The sequence below is a fragment of the Pygoscelis adeliae genome, unplaced genomic scaffold (genome assembly GCF_000699105.1).
Source record: "Pygoscelis adeliae isolate BGI_AS28 unplaced genomic scaffold, ASM69910v1 Scaffold7, whole genome shotgun sequence".
NCBI lineage: Eukaryota > Metazoa > Chordata > Aves > Sphenisciformes > Spheniscidae > Pygoscelis > Pygoscelis adeliae.
The window spans coordinates 2,889,880-2,910,024 of NW_008825268.1; the positions used below are offsets into that span (position 1 = coordinate 2,889,880).

At 40.1% G+C, this 20,145-nt stretch overlaps 1 protein-coding gene across 1 annotated transcript in view; it reads left to right on the forward strand.

Moving 5' to 3' along the window:
- Positions 1 to 5,802: 5,802 nt before the first annotated feature.
- Positions 5,803 to 20,145, forward strand: part of KANSL1L (KAT8 regulatory NSL complex subunit 1-like) — a 60,280-nt gene continuing 45,937 nt past the window's right edge. The window contains exon 1 of the mRNA XM_009329650.1: positions 5,803 to 6,896. Within this exon, the coding sequence (XP_009327925.1) occupies positions 5,803 to 6,896 (1,094 nt within the window). The remainder of the gene's footprint in view (positions 6,897 to 20,145) is intronic.

Below are 20,145 nucleotides of genomic sequence, written 5' to 3' on the forward strand. Positions count from 1 at the left end.
CCTGTAAATGTTTTGGGGAGTTTAAATTCCAGTCATCTTAATTAGTGTCTAAGAGCTGAATGAGTCTTGTTTAAGACCAGGTTTTATGGCCCTCTCTTCAAAGACTGAAATTGAAAGGATAACTGAAATGTTGATACGGACCTTACAATGGATCTAAAAGTATTACAGATATTTATATTAGAGACATATGTACAAACTACTTACAGAGGCACCTGTCATGTACTACAAAAAGTGTTTAAGTTTAGCATATGTTAAAAATTATTTTGGATCTTATGTTACAAATATATATTATAGACTGAACAAGAATTAGTTGATGGTGTGGTAATAAACTTGGAAAGAATATATGATTCTCTGTTCAGAAGCAGTTATGAACAAGGCGAAAACCAGCCCTGTTCAGAGATTTTAATGAGTCATGGATTTTATCATAAATTAATACTAATGAGTTCCACTTGAAGTATGTCCTTTTTGATGTTTTTTTATGATAAAAACTGTTTGGGTGGTCTGTCTTAAATTGAGTTCTCTTACTGTTCAAAGAGAGATCCTTTTTAGGGGTGTGTGTGTGTTTTGTTGTGTTTTTTTTTTCTCAAAGAGGAGGAATTTGTGGTTATATTTTCTGGGGAGTGCACAACACTGGAGTTTGCAGTGTTATCTGTATAGTACTGCCTGCACGGTGAGTGCTGCTGAAAGCTGAGACTCCCCACATAATCCTGTTTGGGGTTTTTTTTTTCCAATCTATTAATAGAACAAAATACTAAAATGCTTAAATACTCATCGTGGGCAACTGGGCTGCTTTTGAACTGAAAACAAAAGCTGCCTACTGAGATGATTTTTTTTTTTTCTTGAAGGCTAGTCCCAGGTGTGTTAAATACAGACTTCTTTCCTTTTTCTTTCATACTCTTAACCAGGACATACCCAGTGGGACCAATATCTCTTTTGCAGTCATTGCTGCAAACTATTCTGTGAGAAAATGCAGATTGTGCTATTGAGCTGTTCTCTCTATTCTTAGAAATTATGATGATCCTGTAAGTTTTGACAAAACTGGGAGAGGTAGGTAAAGTATACCCAAGTGGATGCCTCCCACCAGGCAAGACTTGGAGAAGCTGGCCAAAGTCAGCTCCTGCATGCTCAGCTCAGTGGTGGCTCTTGGTCCTGGCAGCACAGCTAAGCAGTGCTGCAGTAGTGCCTGTCTGCCAGAGCACCGCTTTATTTTTGTCCGGCGATTATCAGGAAGGCTGTCCAAGAGGAGCTAGGCATTATGGGGCAAACAACACAAAGCTGTAGGAAACCAGGTTTTGTCAGTTGTGTTGTAAGCAGATCAAGCTTGCTCACGTAGCTGCCATCTCTTCTGCAGGTTTTCTCTAAGAGGCCTTAAAGTATCTCTTGTCAGTTTGAAATACAGTATTTTTGAGCATTCTTGCTGAGCTTAATTTTGGGTGTTTCACCAGATGCTGTCTGCTGCCAGTGACTTTGCTTTGCTTTTGAAATGCCTTCTAGACGAGGAATAAACATTGGAAGTTCGCTCATCTGAAACACTGTTAATCTATGAATAAACTGGAAACAGCTGTATTAATTTGAAATGTTATTTGAAGGCCCCTGAATTTGAAAGCAAAAGAAAAAAATAGTAAATGTAAAAATCTTCTCCTGGTCTCCAGGAATCTCATTATTAACAAGAAAGTTTCAGGTGTTTGGGATGATAGAAGACGACTCAATTTACAAGGAGAGAAGGCTGGTACAGAGGAGCCATACAAACCCTCATGCAAATGGAGTTTTATTGTCATTGAAAATGAAAAGATCACAAACAAAAAACCCACTAAAAGACAAAGCAATCCTTCCCCCAAGCAAAAATCCCCCAAAACATTGTCTGCAGTGTTGTGTAACGAAAGTTATAGTGTTATGCAAGGGGGGGAAGAGTCAAAAAGTGAAAGGACTATAAACAAAAGCTGGGAAGGGAATGCCACCCTGTGTGCAGGCAGGTTTGTGGTTGTTTGGGTTTCGTTGTGTTTATTTCAATAGGGTGCTGCAGATTACCAACATGAAGACACTAGTTTCAGGATTTAGACAAATTCCGTTGAGGTAGGCCTGGTAGAGAAGGGTATAACGTGGAAATGTTGAGTAAGGACTAAGAAATAAGCAGAGGTAGCAGGGGGGAGAGGAGCAGGGGTCATTGGCGGATTAGGGACCCATAGCTGTGGTGAGAGAAGGGAGCAGGGTGTGGGGTCGGGGGAGCGCTTGGGCTGTGGTAAACTGCAATTCTGGGCTGTATCCTCCTGGGTAATTAAGGCATTAGGGGAGGATAAGCATAAAGTCACTTTAAACGTCAGTTGCTGTACTGTGTGTGTCTGGTACTTGTTTCTTCCCTTCCCCAGTACTTATTTTACGTCAGCTTTTCGTTTTACAATACTTTATGCTCTTTCAAGTGGAGTGCATATTCAGCAGATGAGGAGCAAACTGTTTGCCAGTTTAGTAGCATTTCAGCTGTTCTGGTTTTGAAACCTCAAGTAGTACACAATGGAAAAAATCCTTGAAATGGTTTACCTATGACAAAAAACTTTTCCCAGAATGAAAATACAGACTGTTCCTGAATACCGTGTTGCAGTACTTGTCTTCCCTCCCTCTGCACTTCCCCCCCCGAAGATAATAGGTTTGGCTCTGGAAACTCACTTCCAGTAAGGGTGGAGTGAAATTATTTTTGCTTTCTGCCAAAATGAAATAAAATGTGTCAAAATGAAAATGGTACAATTCTCGTCAAGCCAAGTACTTGAACTAAAAATTTGTTTTTAATCTTTTTGCAGCTGATACGTTGTTTTGCTCATATACCAATGACTTTTCGTGTGTGTGTGAACTTCTTTGAGAAATGCCAAGGACTGGAGACTGGGACAGTACCAACTTTTATAAAGTCTTTTTAATGTCACTGAAATGACAGGAACACACCTGAAGTGTCTCACACGACTGTCTGCAGGGCAGAAACATCGTGTGAAGTTTGCAAGTTGCTGGGCAAGGGGTTAATTGGGTGATTTTTCTCTTCAAAAGCATTTTATTTATTTTTTTAGCTATATTGTAATTTAAGCATCTTCTGTCAGGAACTCCTAATTAGTGGTTTGTTGGTGCTCTTTAGTTCAATGCTTGTGGTTCAATTTGAGGGTACTTTGATTTCTTCCCCTCTTCCCGCTAAAAGAGGGGGAAAAAAGTCCCCCAAACTCAAAAAAACTTAAAATAATTTGCTAATGGTATTCACTGCAATTTAGGAAACTTGAAACTGTACCAGAAGGTTATGTAGTATTTGAGGAAATACGATCAAGTTAAAACACAGCACTCTGAAAATTTTGTGCTGCCAGTTTTTTGAATAGCCTCCATCTTCATACAGGTATGAGATACACATCTCCAAACTTCTTGTTTGCTTGAGGAGCAGCAGCTCTACTGTGTGTGGATGTTTCCTGGCTTTCAGGAGTAGCAATCTATGACTGTTCAACCACTCAGGCTAACGAAGGTAGATGGTAAAGTTGGAACAGTTCTAAACTCATTGCTCAGTGTAGGTAGATATTGGGCTGACAGCATTCTTCTGAGAGCGCTTTTTGGAATTCCCAGGGACAGATCTAACATGGGGACCCCCTTTAGTTCATAGAAACCCCACAGAGAAAGTACGGGCTTCAGTTCTCTCCCCCTTATGTTTTAGCTATGCTAAATCACTTTGACTTTACTATAGTTATTTGCCATATGCTGAGAGCAGGGGAAGCATAGGTGTCTGAATCCATACTACTTTGGATTTAAAAATTCTTGTGCCTGCTAGCTCTTAGAAGAGTGGAAAGACACAAAGCCACGAGTCAGCCAGATGCTGAGAGCACTACCGAGTCACCAGAGCCTTTGTGATTTGGGGCTTCAGCTCTCAGTGCATTTCCCTGTCTGACCCTGGTAACGGGGCTCTTGCTGAACAGCTGTCCACTGGAGAGGACTTTGTGCTGAATTCCTCTATAGTCTGAAGTTACTGGCTTGTTGATAAAGGTTAAAATCCTTGGGATTTTAATAGTATCATTTAGGATTAGCATTAGGACCACCAAATCTGGTCCCTGTGATGCTGGGTAGGTGATGTACAGAGATGAAAACCTCATGGTTGAAGTATACGTGGAGCAATGAAAGCTGAATAAAGCATACAGAGACCGTTAAGGCAGTACTGGAGCATGTAGCTCTTGATGTTTTTCTCCATGTTTTGAGGGTTAAGGAGAAAGTATCCAGACTGGTACTGCTCAGCTCCTTAGGTTTTCAAATCTCCCTTTAACGTTTGCACCTTCAGCATAAAACCTGTAGTTATAAACAAGCTAAGGCTTCAGACAAGGAGTTTGCTTTTCTTAAGATCCATATGTGGCAGTCGCAGAATCATTGACCCCTTATGGGATCTGTGCATTGAAAACTGCTGAGCTAGGCAGTTGCTGTGGAGATCAAAGAAACTGAAGACATTAAAAGGAGGGCAATGGAAATGCTGCTCAACTAGTACACTGGTTAAACAGAATTTACTGTGGAATTACTGTGCTACACTCACTTCTCTACTACTCTTATTGTTTCTGGTTTTGTGTCTAGCTTCTTAATGAAGAACTGACAGTAGCTTATCTTTCAGGCTTCTGCAGGCCGTATTCAAGAAAATCTTTCATTGGGTTTATTTAACTGTCTCCTAAACAAAGCTGAAAGTACAGTGTAAAGCAGTGATTCCTGCTCTGTAGACTGTGGAATAGGTACAGTATGACATGGCCGCGTAGCTGCTGACAAGAAGTGGTGAAGGTTGACACTGGTCTTTTGATCCCCAAGTTTGGGAACCCTTCGTCTAAGCTATGGCAAGTCACAGGCAAAGGGGTTTGTAATGGAAAACTGTTTGTCTTTACTCAAATTGTTATCAAAGAATATTGTGTTTGTATTATGCAGGCAGTGCCTGATGAATAAAGAACTACTGGATACAAAGGCACAGGAAAGATTGTTTTTTAGGAAACATTTAGAACTTACAGTTCTCTGTTTTTAAAGCATTAGCCATGGTGATTGGTTTCTACAGTGTATTTGTGAGAATATATAATTAATTTATCAAATGCTTGCTTTATATAGATTTACATTAAATCTATTTCTCCCAATAGTGCCTCTGAGTTTATTTCAGAGTGTTTCATCATGTGGTAGGTGTTCTGCTTTGCTGAACTTGTAATAGGTAGCTGCATAGCTCCCATTTCTGTGATACTGTTGGTGTTGCCTCATTTAAGTATAAAAAAAAATACTTGAATGAAAACCAAATACAACTCAAAAAGTAACTTCTCTCCAGAGCAGATGAAAAAAAAATCCAGCCAGAGTTTTGGGGTGGGAATGTGCAGATGTGCGTCTCTGTGTGCATATACATATCCATACACTCGCACACATATTTTTAAAATGCGTCCTTCCAGTCACATGGCTTATGGTCATGTTTTTCACTTTGGGCAAGGTTAGATGGCAGTCTTGAACTTTGTGAGTCTTATTTCTCAGACTGATAGGATCAGAAATGCAATGAGGTATGAACTCTTACTCCCCTGAGAGGTAAAGGCTTTCATTGCACACGGAACAACCTCTAAATGAAATAAAGAAAAAAACAGAAAGACTGTTCTTGTTAGACTTGGGAGGGAGTGTAGTCTATCCATGTTCTTTAGATAATGTCCTTTTTTATGGAATCTTTGAATAATGTTGAAAGAATGAAATATCTGATAGAGTTGTTGTATTTGTACCGTGTCACAAAACTGAGAAAACTTACATGGCCCATGTTATTTTCAGGTTTGCTGTAAACTACCTACCGTAGCTATAATGACACCGGCCCTCAGAGAGGCAGCAACAAAAGGTCATGGTATCCACTTGTCACCTTCTTTGTCCTCTAGAGCTATGGAGTCTGATACAGCTTTGTGCATGGAAAATTCCAGAGCAGTGGAAGAGAAGATAAAAGAGGACTCCATCGCACAGATTACTTGCTCAGTCCTGGGGTTCCCCACTGCTGAGCCCAACCTCAACCTCAGGAATGATATCTTCAGTGTGCAGCATTTTGGTTCTCCACCATCCTCCAACCACTATCAGTCTGTCTTGTTAATGAGTACAAATTCTGCGTTTAGCAACAAAACCAGTAAGCAAACGAAAGTGGGAGAGCCTGACTGCTCCAAGATGAGAAATTCATTACATAATGGTGCTGACACATCATTTGGTCAGATTAGTCATTCAGAACCTGAGGAACAGGTCAAAGGGGAAACATTTTCAGAGACCACATCTCCGAATTTGGTAGAAATGCAGAGACTTTTGAATTCAAATGTAACTGAATCCAGTAATGCAGAAGAAATGCAGCTTTTAAACGGTAAATGGTACAAGAAGAATGGTTTTTTGGGTAGGGCTTTGGAAGTCTGCGCTGAAACAATAAAAGGGGATTTATTACACCAAATTCTTCACGGGCCTTCAGAAGGGATTTTGAGCTGCACCCCGGAGGAGGTGTATGCTCGCTTACTCCAGTGTGTCACTAAGCAACAAATGGAAATCAGTCGTGCCAAAAGAACTCAGAAGCGTTTACAAATGCTCCTGGCAAAGCATGTTATCAAACACTGTGATCAGCAGCTGAAATGCTTCGTGAAACATCAGCTACAAAGAATGAAGGTTTTCCATGAGCCAACCAGATTTTTGAGCAGTAGTTCCCTCAGGTGCGCTGAAGGTTGGCCAGAAAAAAACACAACTACTTTGGAGAGCGGTTTGAGTACGGACGTACAGAACGGAGTTAGCATTGCACCAGGTGAAATCCGGGGGTTTGCACTTTCTACCGGAGGGCTGCTGTCTCGCGTGGAGAAGGATCTGGACTCCGATGCAACATGTAGCAGCTCAGATGAAGATGGTGAGGAACAGACTGTAAGAACAACTGTGGAAGCGTAAGTGTTGAATTCCTGCTAGACTCATGTGCTTCATGCTTATAAATCAAGATGGAAGGGTCTAGACCTGCAGATTCCTTCTTGTGTGAGTAACCTCACTCAATAGATAGTCCTACTGAAATCAGCAGGACTGCCTGTGTGAGCTAGGTTTGGCAGGGGCCAGACAGAAAGTAAGAACTTGAAATGACAGCATTTAAGGAACAGTTACTTTACTTGACTGTAGAGAGCTAGATTTTATACTGCACTCTGTCAGTTTGCATTACATTAGTACTGCTAATTATTCAATACAAAGATGGTGCTGTAAATCAAATAGTGATAGCAGTGCTGTAAATTACATTTTTGGCCAGTATGAAAATAATTTTGGTTTTATTCTGGAGTTATTAAGAATTAGTCAATGTTAGGATCTTGAAATCCACTACGATGTGATAAAGAGTAAAAATTATCATCTGATGCAGGTGTCAAGCCATCCAGTATTTGGGGGTTATATACTGAAAAAGTTTGGTTATTTGAATTATAATTTAAAAAATGTTAATTCACTTACTGAAGTTGTTCTGCTACTGTGAATGAAGCTAGCAGTGGTGTTTTTATTGTTGCTGGTATCTTTTTCAAGAAGGACCAGAGGGAAATCAATATCATTAACTAATACTGTTTTGAATTGACAGGGATCCTGTCAGTACAAATTATTGTAGCTTTAGAAGTCAGTGGTGGGTAAGAGAAGTAGATAGTAAAATTGTTCCCTGATGGTGGTACAGCCTCTTTTTTTTCCTAGCTTGCTACACTATTAACACAATCTCTTTGGTCAAGAAATTTTAGAAAGCCATGAAAGGATGGCTGCTTTCCCCTTCCTACAGCTGGGGAGAACAGAGTATGTCTTAAGGTCTGTTAGGATGTGATAGTCAGGACAGTGACACACAGAATAGAGCTTCACACAAACACAGCAGCTTGGTAGGAGCTTCATGGCACCTACATTTCCAGCACTTGAAGTCAGGACTGGTTTTGTGTATCCTGATCTCTTCTTAGACTCTGCTGTTAGGGAATGTCTAGAAAGCATTAAGAAAAATAAATACTAAAAACCATATATTTCTTGGTCTGTTTCTTGAAAAGCATAACGTTCAGAAGAAATCAAGGAAGCTTTGTCTTAACTTGGAAAAGAGCTGTGCCCTGTTATGTGTTTATATAGCTTCAGTTAGGGAAGCTTCAGTGTAGCATGGTTGTATCAAATAGCTGCTGCGTTTCGTTAAACTCTGTAGGCCTGGAAAACAAAGAGGAGGAAAAGTGCAAAGTAAAAACTAGATTTCATTTTCTTTTACATATTGTCAGAATGGTAAATACTGTACTGAACGCCAACCAAAGCATAATGACTTGCCAACTAAGTTAGGATCACCTTAAATATTTGAGTTTGCAAAACAATTATTCTCCTTTTGAAATATTTTAATGAAAAAACAGCATTTTTGGCTCTTCCCAATGTAGGAGAATCTGCATTCTTCTCCTAGCTGATATGTTTGAACTTCTGAGTAATAGCTCTGCCTCTAGGATTCTTATCTTGTGATTACATGAACTGAAAAAGAAAAACTGATGAGAAACTCTTGATTCTCAAAGGGTAGTAGATAATGTAAAACTTGAAGTTCTGTGCGAGGGTTTTCTTTTTTCTTCTTGCCAGGGACAGTCGAGTTTCTAACTCTGCCTGCCAGTCCTTTACCTTTATTTCTTCTTGTGGCTTTTGAATTCCTTAAGTTATCTTTCCACTTAAGGCTTACTCAGTTTGTTTTGTTGCACTGATGAAAAAATCCACAGAGGATTATTAAGTACGAAGACACCACCTTTGACTCAGGAAATCCCCAAGCTGCTGTTGCTGGCAGCTGAGGGAGTGTTCTGGAGAAGCACTGCTCCCTCTATGCCTGCCCCGTTGTAAGACTGTTATCGTGGCCACTGCTAAGAGGCAGGAGACTGGGTAGATCATCTATAGTCTGACTCAGTGCAACCCTTTATTTGTGGGCTGGGTTTTTTTTTCTCCCTTTTTTATGTTCTTACTGCTGAAGAGCAATTAAGCAGCAGCAGTGATGAGTGGATTAGCTAAAGCCTTGCTGCATTGGCAGTGCAAGAATCACTGGTGTTTGAACTGTGCTGCTGGGCCAGCAAGCTCAGAGTTAAAGTACTACCTAATTTAAGCAGAAGATTCTTGTCTATGTGCACAGGCTGAGGCAATGCTTGAATTAACGTTGCAGTGAGGACAGGCTGTCTCTTATTTGAATTTATCATTATCTTCAGCTTTGAGTGGTTTTCTTCATTTTTCCAGCTTACCTAAGGTTTGTCTTTGTGGCTAAAAGGCTACACTTTTTCTTCTAGGTGACAAAGGTAAATCAGTTACCAGTGCAGCTGCTGAGATTTGGTGTTTCCTGAGCTTTACCACTTTAAGGCTCTTACCTTTCACCTGGACAAAAGAAACAAACAAAGTTAACATCCATTTTTATTTCTAAGTGGATTTACGTTCTTTGAAATGCCTTTCTCTCCTAGGGAATTGACTCTTAGTGCTTTCCAGAAATAATGTGATCATACGGGTGAGAGAATACTCCTTTCCTTGTCTTCACTATGAAAAATAAGTCACAGGCTTCTACTGACCTGGAAGACTCTTCCTCTGTGATATCCTTCATAATACTTAACTGTAGATGTTATAAGGTTCTACTAATGCAGTGATGAATGGGAAAAATGTTTCAGTTTTGCCTATATCACAGTATACTGATTGCATTTAACTTGAGGGTATAATCATGCTGGTGGCTGGTCATTGTCGTGACTGCGGTGCTTTTTATCCTTTTTGGGGGGGAGGAGGTGTCAATCCAATGTGCAAGGGAGGAGGAACCTGCAGTTACCATGTTTACCTGCGAACAGTCTGTTTCCCATCAGGAGAGAGGAGTTTATTCCGGCTCCAATTCTTCACAGTAGGAAGAAACCTGGAGCTATTTTTAGCATTTTGAACCTGTTCATTCTCATTGTCCTGAAAAGAGTTTTGCCCAATGAGTGTTGACATAAGCTCTTCTGAGCTGTATCTCAATGCTTTGTCTCTCAAGTAAGATTGTTTTTATCCATCTATTTCAATACCTTTGTTGTTTAGTTGCAAATAGCTGTTATAAGATATTTAGACCATTGTTCATCCCTTGTGCATTACATAGGTGCTGTCCTCAAGACAAGAAAGATCCTTAGTCTGCTGGTGAAGGCAGTTCTTCTAGTTGACAATTCACAGTACTTACTGAATTTCCCTAGTTCCTAGAGTAATTGGAAAGCTTCATCCCATTTCAAGAGCTTAATTGAAACACATTTGGTCCTTTGAGTATTTGCTAAAAAGAAATACGAAAAAACAGTAGGCTCTTTTCAGGAATTCTGTCATTTTGCTGCTAGTGTCAGCTCATTAATGTCTTTAACCTGTCAGTTTTCATGGAAGGTTTCTTAGGCAAAGCACCAAATTTCCATCAGTAATTTGTAGTGTATTCTAGTACCGTTTCAGCCTTTGGGTGTAGGAAATTCCCAAGACACTACACAGGGGATATGGTAGTGTTTCTCTCTGGTTTCTCAAAGGCAGGTGGTAGGTGCTGTTCTCTAGCTCCCTGTTAGGCGTTAGCAACCAAAGTGGACGAAGGGCCCAAGGAGGACATCACAAAGCTGAGCGTAAGTAATTCCTTCAAGAATTCACAACTAACATCAACCACTTGAAATGCAACATAGACAATATTTCACCAGCTGAGTTTATTTGCAACTTGTTGATCTTCTTTGTGGTTCATGAAGATGGAAGATTATTTGCAGAAATGGTCACAGATTTCAAACAAGGTGATTTGGGGGAGGATGTGAGCTTGAAGTTTTTTCAACAACACACTCTGCTCTGGGAGCTATGTATTGTGTCCTTCCAGGCCAACTTTACATCCTTATGTATTCTGTGCGTGTACCTGATGTGGTTAGAAGTTCTAGTTGTTTACGGTGTACCACAAAGAAGTCTGATGCTGAGGTGGTTATTTGGGAAACCTTTAAAGTTGCAGGCTACAGAGTTTTTCTTCTACATGCACTACATCTTCCAGAATCAAAAGATACACCTCTGGGGTTCTTTGAAGGCACAGCTGCTCACTCCATCTAATAGTAATGCATGTACCTAATTGATTAGAGAGAAAAGCTGCTTACAATAGATTTTTCTGCAAAGTAAGTAGCTCTGTCTGCTTGTGAGAAGTCCTATGTCCTGTTTCCCCAGTCCTCCTTCCCCTATCTGAATACAGTCCTTTTGCATCATTTGATGGGATTTTTTCCGTCTGAAATATTTTCATGCTTTTCCTCTGATTTTTGAAAGACATGTTTTACTGATTATCCTCCAGCAACCTCAGGCCTGATGAAGAAGCACTGTTGTATTTTTCCATGCCCACAGGGTTTATTGTGCCTGGAAATTTTTACAATTAATGTGCAGAGATAGGAAATCTTTCTCTTTTTTTTCCCCTTTTTTTTCCCTTAGATTGCTAGTTGGAAAGAGAAGATGGGAAATCTGCTTTTACAACAAATACTTGGTGGGGAGGGGAGCAGTAAGGCGGAGAGAAGACAGGAAGGAAGAAAATATTATGACTAGTATCTCCAGATCTAATCTGTTTGTTCTAGATTATTTTCCATTTTTCCTAGCATTTTTTCTCATGGCTAATTGAGCAACATCAATGCAGTTCTGCAGGCCTCACTATAGAAGGCACTGCTTAAGGGCAGGGATTTATGGCATGTCTTTGAGCCACGTTGTAATGGGAAGCTGTTTGTTTTTGCAAGATCAGGTCCTAATTTTCCACTCTGAGCTGTAATTTTGCTTCATACCTGATATCAGAACTGAATTCTGGTTTCGGGAAGGGGAGGAAGAGAGTCTGCCAGGACTAAATATTGCTCTCCATTTTTCTTCAGCACAAAACCCCAGTTGTTTCCAGTTTTTAAGACCTTTTCAGTTTATGAGTCTGGGAAATGTCTTATTTGCATAGAAGATTAATGTGAGGGCTCTTGAATAAGTATAAATTTATAGGTGCTGATAATAAGCTGTTTTCAAAATGTTTTATACATTGCTTTTTCATGAATTCCATTCTCTCAATTCTTGGCCCCTGTCACTAGGATGTGGGAGGAGAATTGTTACCAGGGAATGAAAGAAAAGCTAGCTTTATATTACCTTCTGTTTTCACTCTAGGGATACATGTATTATTTCAGAATATATTCAACCTCACTTGGTTGGATTTCTATAAGATGGATTTATAACTTCTTTAGGGTCCCACATGCACCTACTGTTTTTCTTTAGAGATCTGATGTACAGCAATAATAACTTGCTTTTGAGCAAGACTTCCTTCTCACAATACCAGAGTAATGTTCTTGTGAGTGAGGATCCTGATTTCTAACCTGTAATTACATTAATATTTTTGCAGCTGCTGAAAGCAGACTGAAAGGTTTTAATGAAAGGCAGAAGGTTTGACAAGTTGTAACCTGCAAGGGAATTTCGGAGCCGGGAATGTCAAAGCTTTTGAGTTAGATAGGTGTTGAATGCATATTAAATAAAAACTTGGCATTACTTTTCTGAATGACAGTTTAATACACGCTCAGCATAGTATAGTAGAATAGAAGAGCTAGTAATCATACACATGTGTATACATGATAACCTCGCATGCTTAATTAAATGGTAGATCAAGAAAAGTTCGGTGCTTGATGTCAACTGCTGATTAATCAGTGTTTTATGGCTAGCTTTTTTCTTTTGCTAAGCCATGAAATGTGTTTGTTTTAATTAAAAGATTTGTTTACAAACAACAACGAACTGTCTTTATAACACCTTGTAAAGTGAGGGCAGCATTATTTCATTTTATAGATAACATTAATTTCATAAGAATCTACTTCAAAGGGATACATCCAGTGCCTTTGAAAATCAGCGTATGTGGGCCCCTGATACAGGAAATCATTTAAATGCTTTCCTTTTCACATGAAATAAAAAGTGTGCATAAAGACTTCCCAAAATAGGAATGCTCTCCTGTAACAGGGTTTCATTCATACTGCTAAATATGGGTTAGGAATGTAACTTTAGATGTCGGATTTAAATATATTGACCTGTGCTTTTTTTATTGAAACTGAAATAGCTGTAAGTGATTTTATTTTCATCCAAACACTTTACCTAGCTGTTGTGGGTGAGGAAGAGTTTTCTGTTGGGGAATTTAAATCAATTTAATTTCCAATTAGCAAACTTTTAATTACGGCTTTTGGTATTGAAAACAAGTAAGTCTGAACACGCATGTTTGAATATATGTGCATTATAAACTCCCCTTCCTCCCAGCCCATGGGCGTGGACTGGGCAGCAATAAAACTCAGTGAAACTTCACACCAAGCTCCTATAAACACCCAAATCAAGAAGGTTGCAACTGTTCAAACCTATGTTCATTACCCTCTCCACCCTTTGTCCCTGCAGACCAGACTGTAGGGTTTAACCTCGTAACAAACTCCATCCCTGCCCTGCAAAGCAGACAGCCAAGTACTGTTTGGTTACTCCTCTATTTAAAAGACGGGTAGATGAGGCGCTTAGGGCCATGGTTTAGTGGGCATGGTGGTGTTGGGTTGACGGTTGGACTCGATGATCTTAGAGGTCTCTTCCAACCTTAATGATTCTATGATTCTATTACTTAATCACAGCATGCTTACAGCAACTGCAGGGGGCCCAAACGACTTGGTTTCTGATGTACCAGGCTGTCCCATGTCCCCAGGGCAGGTGCTGGCCGGTGTCCCTGCTGGGGCAGCTCTCGGGCTGCCCTGTGGCAGTGCTGCTAGGGGCTCACCCCCACCGGGGGTTTCATGCTCAGCACAGCCCCTCTGCAGCTTCCTTTGGGTCCTGCAGGTGGTCTGGGTTCAGGCCTCGGGGCTCTGCCCAACTGCCTTCCCACCCAGAGAAGCGCTCTGGGGTCCTTCCAGCTCTCCTGTTAGCCCATTGCCCACAGCACCCCCCCACACGTGGTGAGTACACTGCTCACGCCATCTTACAGCAAGGCACATTCCCTTCGATGAGGTGAGGGGCAGCAGGAGGTGGAGGTCAGCGTGTGGTGGTACCTTTGCTGCTGCTGCTTCTCATTTCTCACCTGATTGCTCTGCCGTAGACTTCCCCACCAGCCGTAGCCCCTTCTGAGTCTCCTCTCAGTCCCTGCCCAGGCAGTTTTTCTCTGTTCTGCAGGGCTGCAGTCCTTCCGCTACCAAAAACCTGCTGATGATTTCCAGTGCATCTGGCATGCAAGTTCTGGATCAACTGTTAGTTGTCTATCCAAAAAGTCTCAAAAAAGAATATGCTTCGTATCCATTTTTACATTGAAACCTGATACTATCTACAGCTAGAATGAAATTAGTTATAAGCTGGAGTTAGATGTTACATGACTACCATACTCACCTATTCCTTGTAAGAATATATGTACAAATTTTGGGACCAACTTCAGTGGCTGGACAGCATTGATATGCTGTTTGTATGCTGTAATAATGTTCCTTTTGCACATATCTTTAAATATATTGTAAGCTCTTATCTTATTTTATGTTGAGCATGGGATCCAGAGGTAGCACTACTTTCTTGATTTCTTTTTCAAGAACAGTTGTGTAATACTTACAGAGAATTTCTAGGCCTGTGTTCCTGGTGTTTTGTTGTTAGTCTATTGATGTTGTGTCATTTCAAAGGCAAGAAAAGAAGCTTGTTTCCAGGCAGCCCTGGTGTTCCTGAAGTTTCTTTCTTTGCATGTTAGCACTGCTTGCTTCTCTGCTCCATGTTGGTCTGATCTACAGCATGCTGAGGTTTAGTGGAAGAGGCTGGGGGGCTGGGGCAGCCAATGGAATCTTAAAAATTAATTTTAAAATATTTTTAACAAAAGGCATTAGCAGATATGCATTTTGCAGTGTATTTTTTTAATTTTATTAAAAGAGGAAATGGTACTAGTTGTTTACCTTTCGCAGGTTTTTACTTCTTGGGCAGTTAATATTCTAACTGACCCCACCTCCACCAACCAATTTGGCCTTTTATCATTAACAGCTCTAAAGAATTATGTAAACAGACCTGAAGATGAAAAGGGCCTACCAGGTTGTGAAGCCAGCTATTGGAAAAGTTCAGCACTGTAACAGACAACACTGCTTTAAGAAGCTGAATTTTTAATTTCTTTTGTTGAGCCCTAAATTGAGTTAACAATTCAGTGCAAGTGTGACAGTTCAGTTTCTAATACAAAACCTGTAGTAATAGTGTGATTCTTTGCAGGAACTCTGTAGCAGGCAAGTACTGGCTGTGGCATCTCATCAGTTTGGAAGATGTGACTTCTCAGATGAGGGAGCATATAGAGCCCCAGTGTGAAATTCTTATGAAATTTCTCCTTTGCTAGGGTATCCAAGCACAGAGACTTTCCCTTTTTATATTTTCAGTTTTATTCTACAGTCTTTTGTTCCTGAATATTGATTTTTCTCTTCTCCCCACTGTCCCTTCTAAACTTATTTGTGGAAGATGTAAAAATCTTACTCTGTTGCTACTTAATTTTTTTCCCCCACTCTAGTTCTGTACCTTGAATTTTCTCTTCAAGGGAAAATCACAGCTATGGTTGATAATTTCAGGTGTTACTGCATAAATGGCTTAGCAGAAATGTTCAGCTGGATAAAGTTTTTTGGTCTGGGAAGATAAGATGTGTATTATATGTTAGTATCAACATACATTATTGGATGCAATTCTGAAAGTATTAAATGGCAACAGTATGTCAGAGATGGTGGGACCAAGCGTGGGTGCCAGAAATTGTTGTGATAAGCAGTTGCCGATGTCTGTAGATGATAGGGAGAACTGTAACCCATCTGTTCTGAAGCCATGTAGTGTTTCAGAGGAAAATCTCTGCCAGGTAAAAATTTCTGTTAAACACCAAAGAAGGTAGCAACCCTGGAGGCTCTGGAAGAATGACCTAATTGCAGATCTTCACAGAGATTGCGGTATAATTTTTGAGTACCAGAGAGCTTCCTTTGATTTTTGGTGCATAGCTTGGTTTGGTGCTGGTTGTCACAAAACAGCAGCGTATTGCTCTCCACAGTCAGTCTGCGGTGCGTGCTCCTGGATGATCTGAGCAAAGGCTTATAGTGAACTGTCAGAGTAAACAGTGTTTTGTTGTGTAGTGTTGATTGGATATGATACCAGAGGATGATATTTGTTGCAGTTTGTTTTAATCTTGTTTGCACGCTGGAATGCATAGAAGAGATTGAGTTCATAAAACAGCACTCGCTGGTTTTTTAATTATGTGGTTATTATGGATTTAACAGTTAACTGGTCCAGGGAAATTAATACTTCAACAGCAACTGAAGTTAGTTCATTCTGAAAACAAACATTAAGTAGGTGTGCTGGAAGAATTAGTCCTTGAGAAAGCATTTAGGGGTCATTTCATAGTTGGACATGTTTGTTCAGCCATTACAAGTGTTGGAAGTTTTTGTTGGGAGTGGGCATTTTTATCTCATGAGTAAAATCTAGATAAGATTATCTAAAATACATGCACTACATATCTGAATTCACCTAATTTAAGTGTTTCATATGATGCCATCTCCTAGTTTTCATAGGTAATCTCTTATTAACTGTCAGTGTCTGCAGAGAGAAGAAAAATGGACGTGTTGAATTTCACCAACGTGTTGTCAGAACGTAACAGAAGCCCTGCGCCCACCTTAACGGCTTGCAAGAAAATGCTTGTATTCAGGCCAGCTGCTTTTTCAGCATTGCCATGTGTAGTCGCAGGAAAACTGACTGTAATGCTGGTGTAAAATTAGGGGCAGATCAGGAAGTTCACAGGTTTGCAGCTCTGGTCCTGGGAGACCCCCACCATACTAGTGTGCTGTTAAGCATTTATGATAGTTCATATTCACCACATGGCACTCTATTTTGTATTTTTGTACAACTTGAGTGAGCTTCCCAAGAGAACTGGAGCATGTATGATTTTTTTTTTTTTTCCCCAGTGTGTTAAGTCTCATGAATTCCATCGTGAGTCACATGATATCTGGATGGGATTTAAAGATCTGGAGAACTTTCTGAATTTTTGCTTTTCAGTTTCCGGAGTTGAGTCCTTCATCAAAGTGATAAACTTCTGCCGTTGTTTTCAATGACTCCCACCAAGGAAGGTGATTAGCTCTTTATCCTGAGGGTTATCAGTCTGTAGTTTATGAGCTGTTTCTTGCTCCCAAATACTTCACTGTCGCATGGTTGGTAATAGACTTCTGACAGCCCAGGAGTTTCCAGCAAGAGGAGGAGATGAACCAGCAGGGATGGCTGAGGTCAGGATCACGGGGTCACTTTAGGACTAAATCATCTGAAAACTGGATGCCAGAACAATGTGGATTCAACTGAAGGGGACGTGGCCTGGCAGTAAGTGCAAAATACACCGTGTTAGGAAACTGAGCGGTAATGTAAGTGTGAGGGGATGTCAGGAACAACTGCCGTTCTTATGTTTAATGCAGAATTTTGGAATTGGAGAAGTTTCTCCCACCCACCCAGGGTGCCTTGCTCCCTGGCTTGTTCGTGTTTAAGAATGTTGTAACTTGAAAATGTTGGTGTTCTTTGAAACAAACCTTTTGGAAGGAGACTGCTTTAGGTTGGCAAACCTGTGTTTTGGAGTTTTGATGTGGGTCTGTTGCAAGCATTCTCCTTTCCTGTTCAGTAGGAAGCATCCTGTCATTGTCCCTGCAGACGTGTCATGGTAGGGGCATGTTACTTGTTCACACTGGGGATTATGAGGCTGGAAGGCCTCAGTTTCCTTTTAATTTTCAGGATATAAGATACTTGTGGAGAATCTTGCCTTGGGCACAGGGCTGCATGCTCTAAAATATTCTTTCCTGTGCTTACCATACCTATTTGAATCAACTTTCCTGGATACTTACTGTGAATCCCAGGTTCTGTATGTTTTTGTGCATTTTAACCACCACTTTGTTTCTTCTTCATTATTTATGAACTGTTTTTCAGTCATCTTGTTTTGTTTGCTTATAAAAATAAAATATGCCTAAAAGGTTTCAATTCCTCTCCTTTTTCTCCCCTGTAAACAAAAAAAAAAAAACCACCAAACCCATGCACAAAACCCAAACAACAGTGTGTGTCTAGCACAGCAATTTTATTTTGGTTAGCAGTTCCCCTTTGCACTCAGTTAGGTTGCCTGGTTTTGTTTTTTGGGACAGACTGATCTTAGCTATTGGAAGAACATAAATCTCACCCACAACATAGTGGAGGCACTGGAAATACTTCTCATAGTCCTGTTGCATTCTCTGATGTTGGTTTGCTTACATAAAAGCATGGTTTGTTCTCAATTCTGTTTTCTCTTTTGGGGAAGGTGAGAGTGCTGAAGGGGTTCATCCATATATTCTGTCCATAGATCATGGCTAAAACTTCTTAACTTCTTTCAGTTCAAGCAATAGTACTTACTGTAATAGCAGTTTATTATTTAGTGCTCTTCACTTGCCTCTTGGGTCTCAGCAAAAGCAAGTAGCTTTGAAATGCTTACACTGCCTCTGCTGGTGCTGATGATCCCCAGCTGAATTCTTTCCCATACTTTGGGGTGATGCAGTACAGCCTGTATGTCTGCTTCTTAGTTATATTTTTGGTCATACTTTGTCTGCATTTGTGTCTGTGCTCCTTGTGGCTTGTTTGTTCTTCTGCATTTCTTTGTTTCTTCTCTTGCAAGTTGTGCAGGATTGACCTCCTGCAGTTCAATCAAACCAAGGGAAATGCAAGCCAGTATCTCTTAGGGAAACAAATTTTGCCTTTGCAATTCCAACATGTTTTTCTAGGGAAATTTAAATGAGATGTTTTATTCATACAAAATCAGTATTGCTCTGTTCTCTTTCAATTCTCATAATCCTGGATGAGTGCAGGAGGTCATCTGCAGATTTAGAGTCATTGCAAGACCAGTAAGTTTATATAAGTTTAATATCTCACTGTACTACAGTACTGAACATTAGAAACTTTTGCAAATGTAACGTGGTTTATATTGAGTTGCCAGCAGAAGAACGAATTTGAAATTCCTGTGGAGGATGTATGATGTTAGAGTCGAAAGCACGGAAACCAAGTAAAGATGCTTTGCAAAAGGAGCACACAGGAAGCGGGACAGACAGAAACTTTTTTTTTTCCTTGTCTCATTCCCAACAGAGAACCAGAGCAGGAGCTTCTACTTTAGCACCTGCTCTGACTTCCTCCTTCAGTAACACGCCTGGTTATTTTTGTAACTCTTTGTGGTTGGTGGGGTTTTTTTCTTCTCTGGATTTGCAGAATTAATGAATTCACTGGTGCCACCTTGAAACAGCTTTCTTTACTGAGTGAATGTTATGCTGTACTCTCTAACATCCCAGGAACAGATTTACAGTTTGTTTTTTGGGTTTTTTTTAATTGCAGTAGTAGGTTATCATTTGTCACTTGAGTGACCATACTACTTTGCATGCAAACAGCTCACTTTAGGAGTGTGAGGATAGCTTATAGCGATTTTATCTTCCTCTGAGGAGTTACGAGGTTTACTAAATTGTTTGTAGAGAAATAGACTGAGAGGCAAAGATGATATAAATAATGCAAGATCAAACAAATGTGAGTGGCAGAGATGGGAACAGAATTTAGCAGTGCTCTCACCTCCTATCCTGTAAATGTGAGCTTGTGCTTGCTGCCTTGCCCTGAGCTTCCTGCCCCTTCCCTTGTGGCAGTGCAAAAGTGTGTGTCTGTCTGTCTGCAAGGCATCAAAACTAGGAAAGGGATCTAGACTTAAACTTGGTTCATTCACCCTGCCTCTGAAGTTAAAATTAACGATGAGCAACTCTCTAATCCATGTCACCGTGTAGCTGCCCAAGTGCTTGTGCAGGCACTGGACACGGGGCAGCCTGGGCTGGCAGGGGAGAGAAGCTAAAATTGCTTCCTTTGGCATGAGCTTAAAATATTTGTGCTTAGTTCGGTGGAAACTCTTCCTTACAGAGGAGCCGAAGGACATCATTATTACAGTGTAATTAAATCCTGTTAGTTGAATTATATAGTACACTTTAAAGCCTTAAGAAATACTTGCATAGTAATTTAGAATGAAGCAAAAATATACATCACATATTTAACAGTGAATGCAATTAATTCAAGATTTAATATTGTGTTTAAGAAAAAACCTGTAAACACATTTTTGAAAAATAACTTGTGATGTAACTTTGCAGAGGATTTTATTTTTATATGTAAGACAGTAATATACAGAGGATATAATTTGTTTGTCTTAAGGTTACAATATTTAAC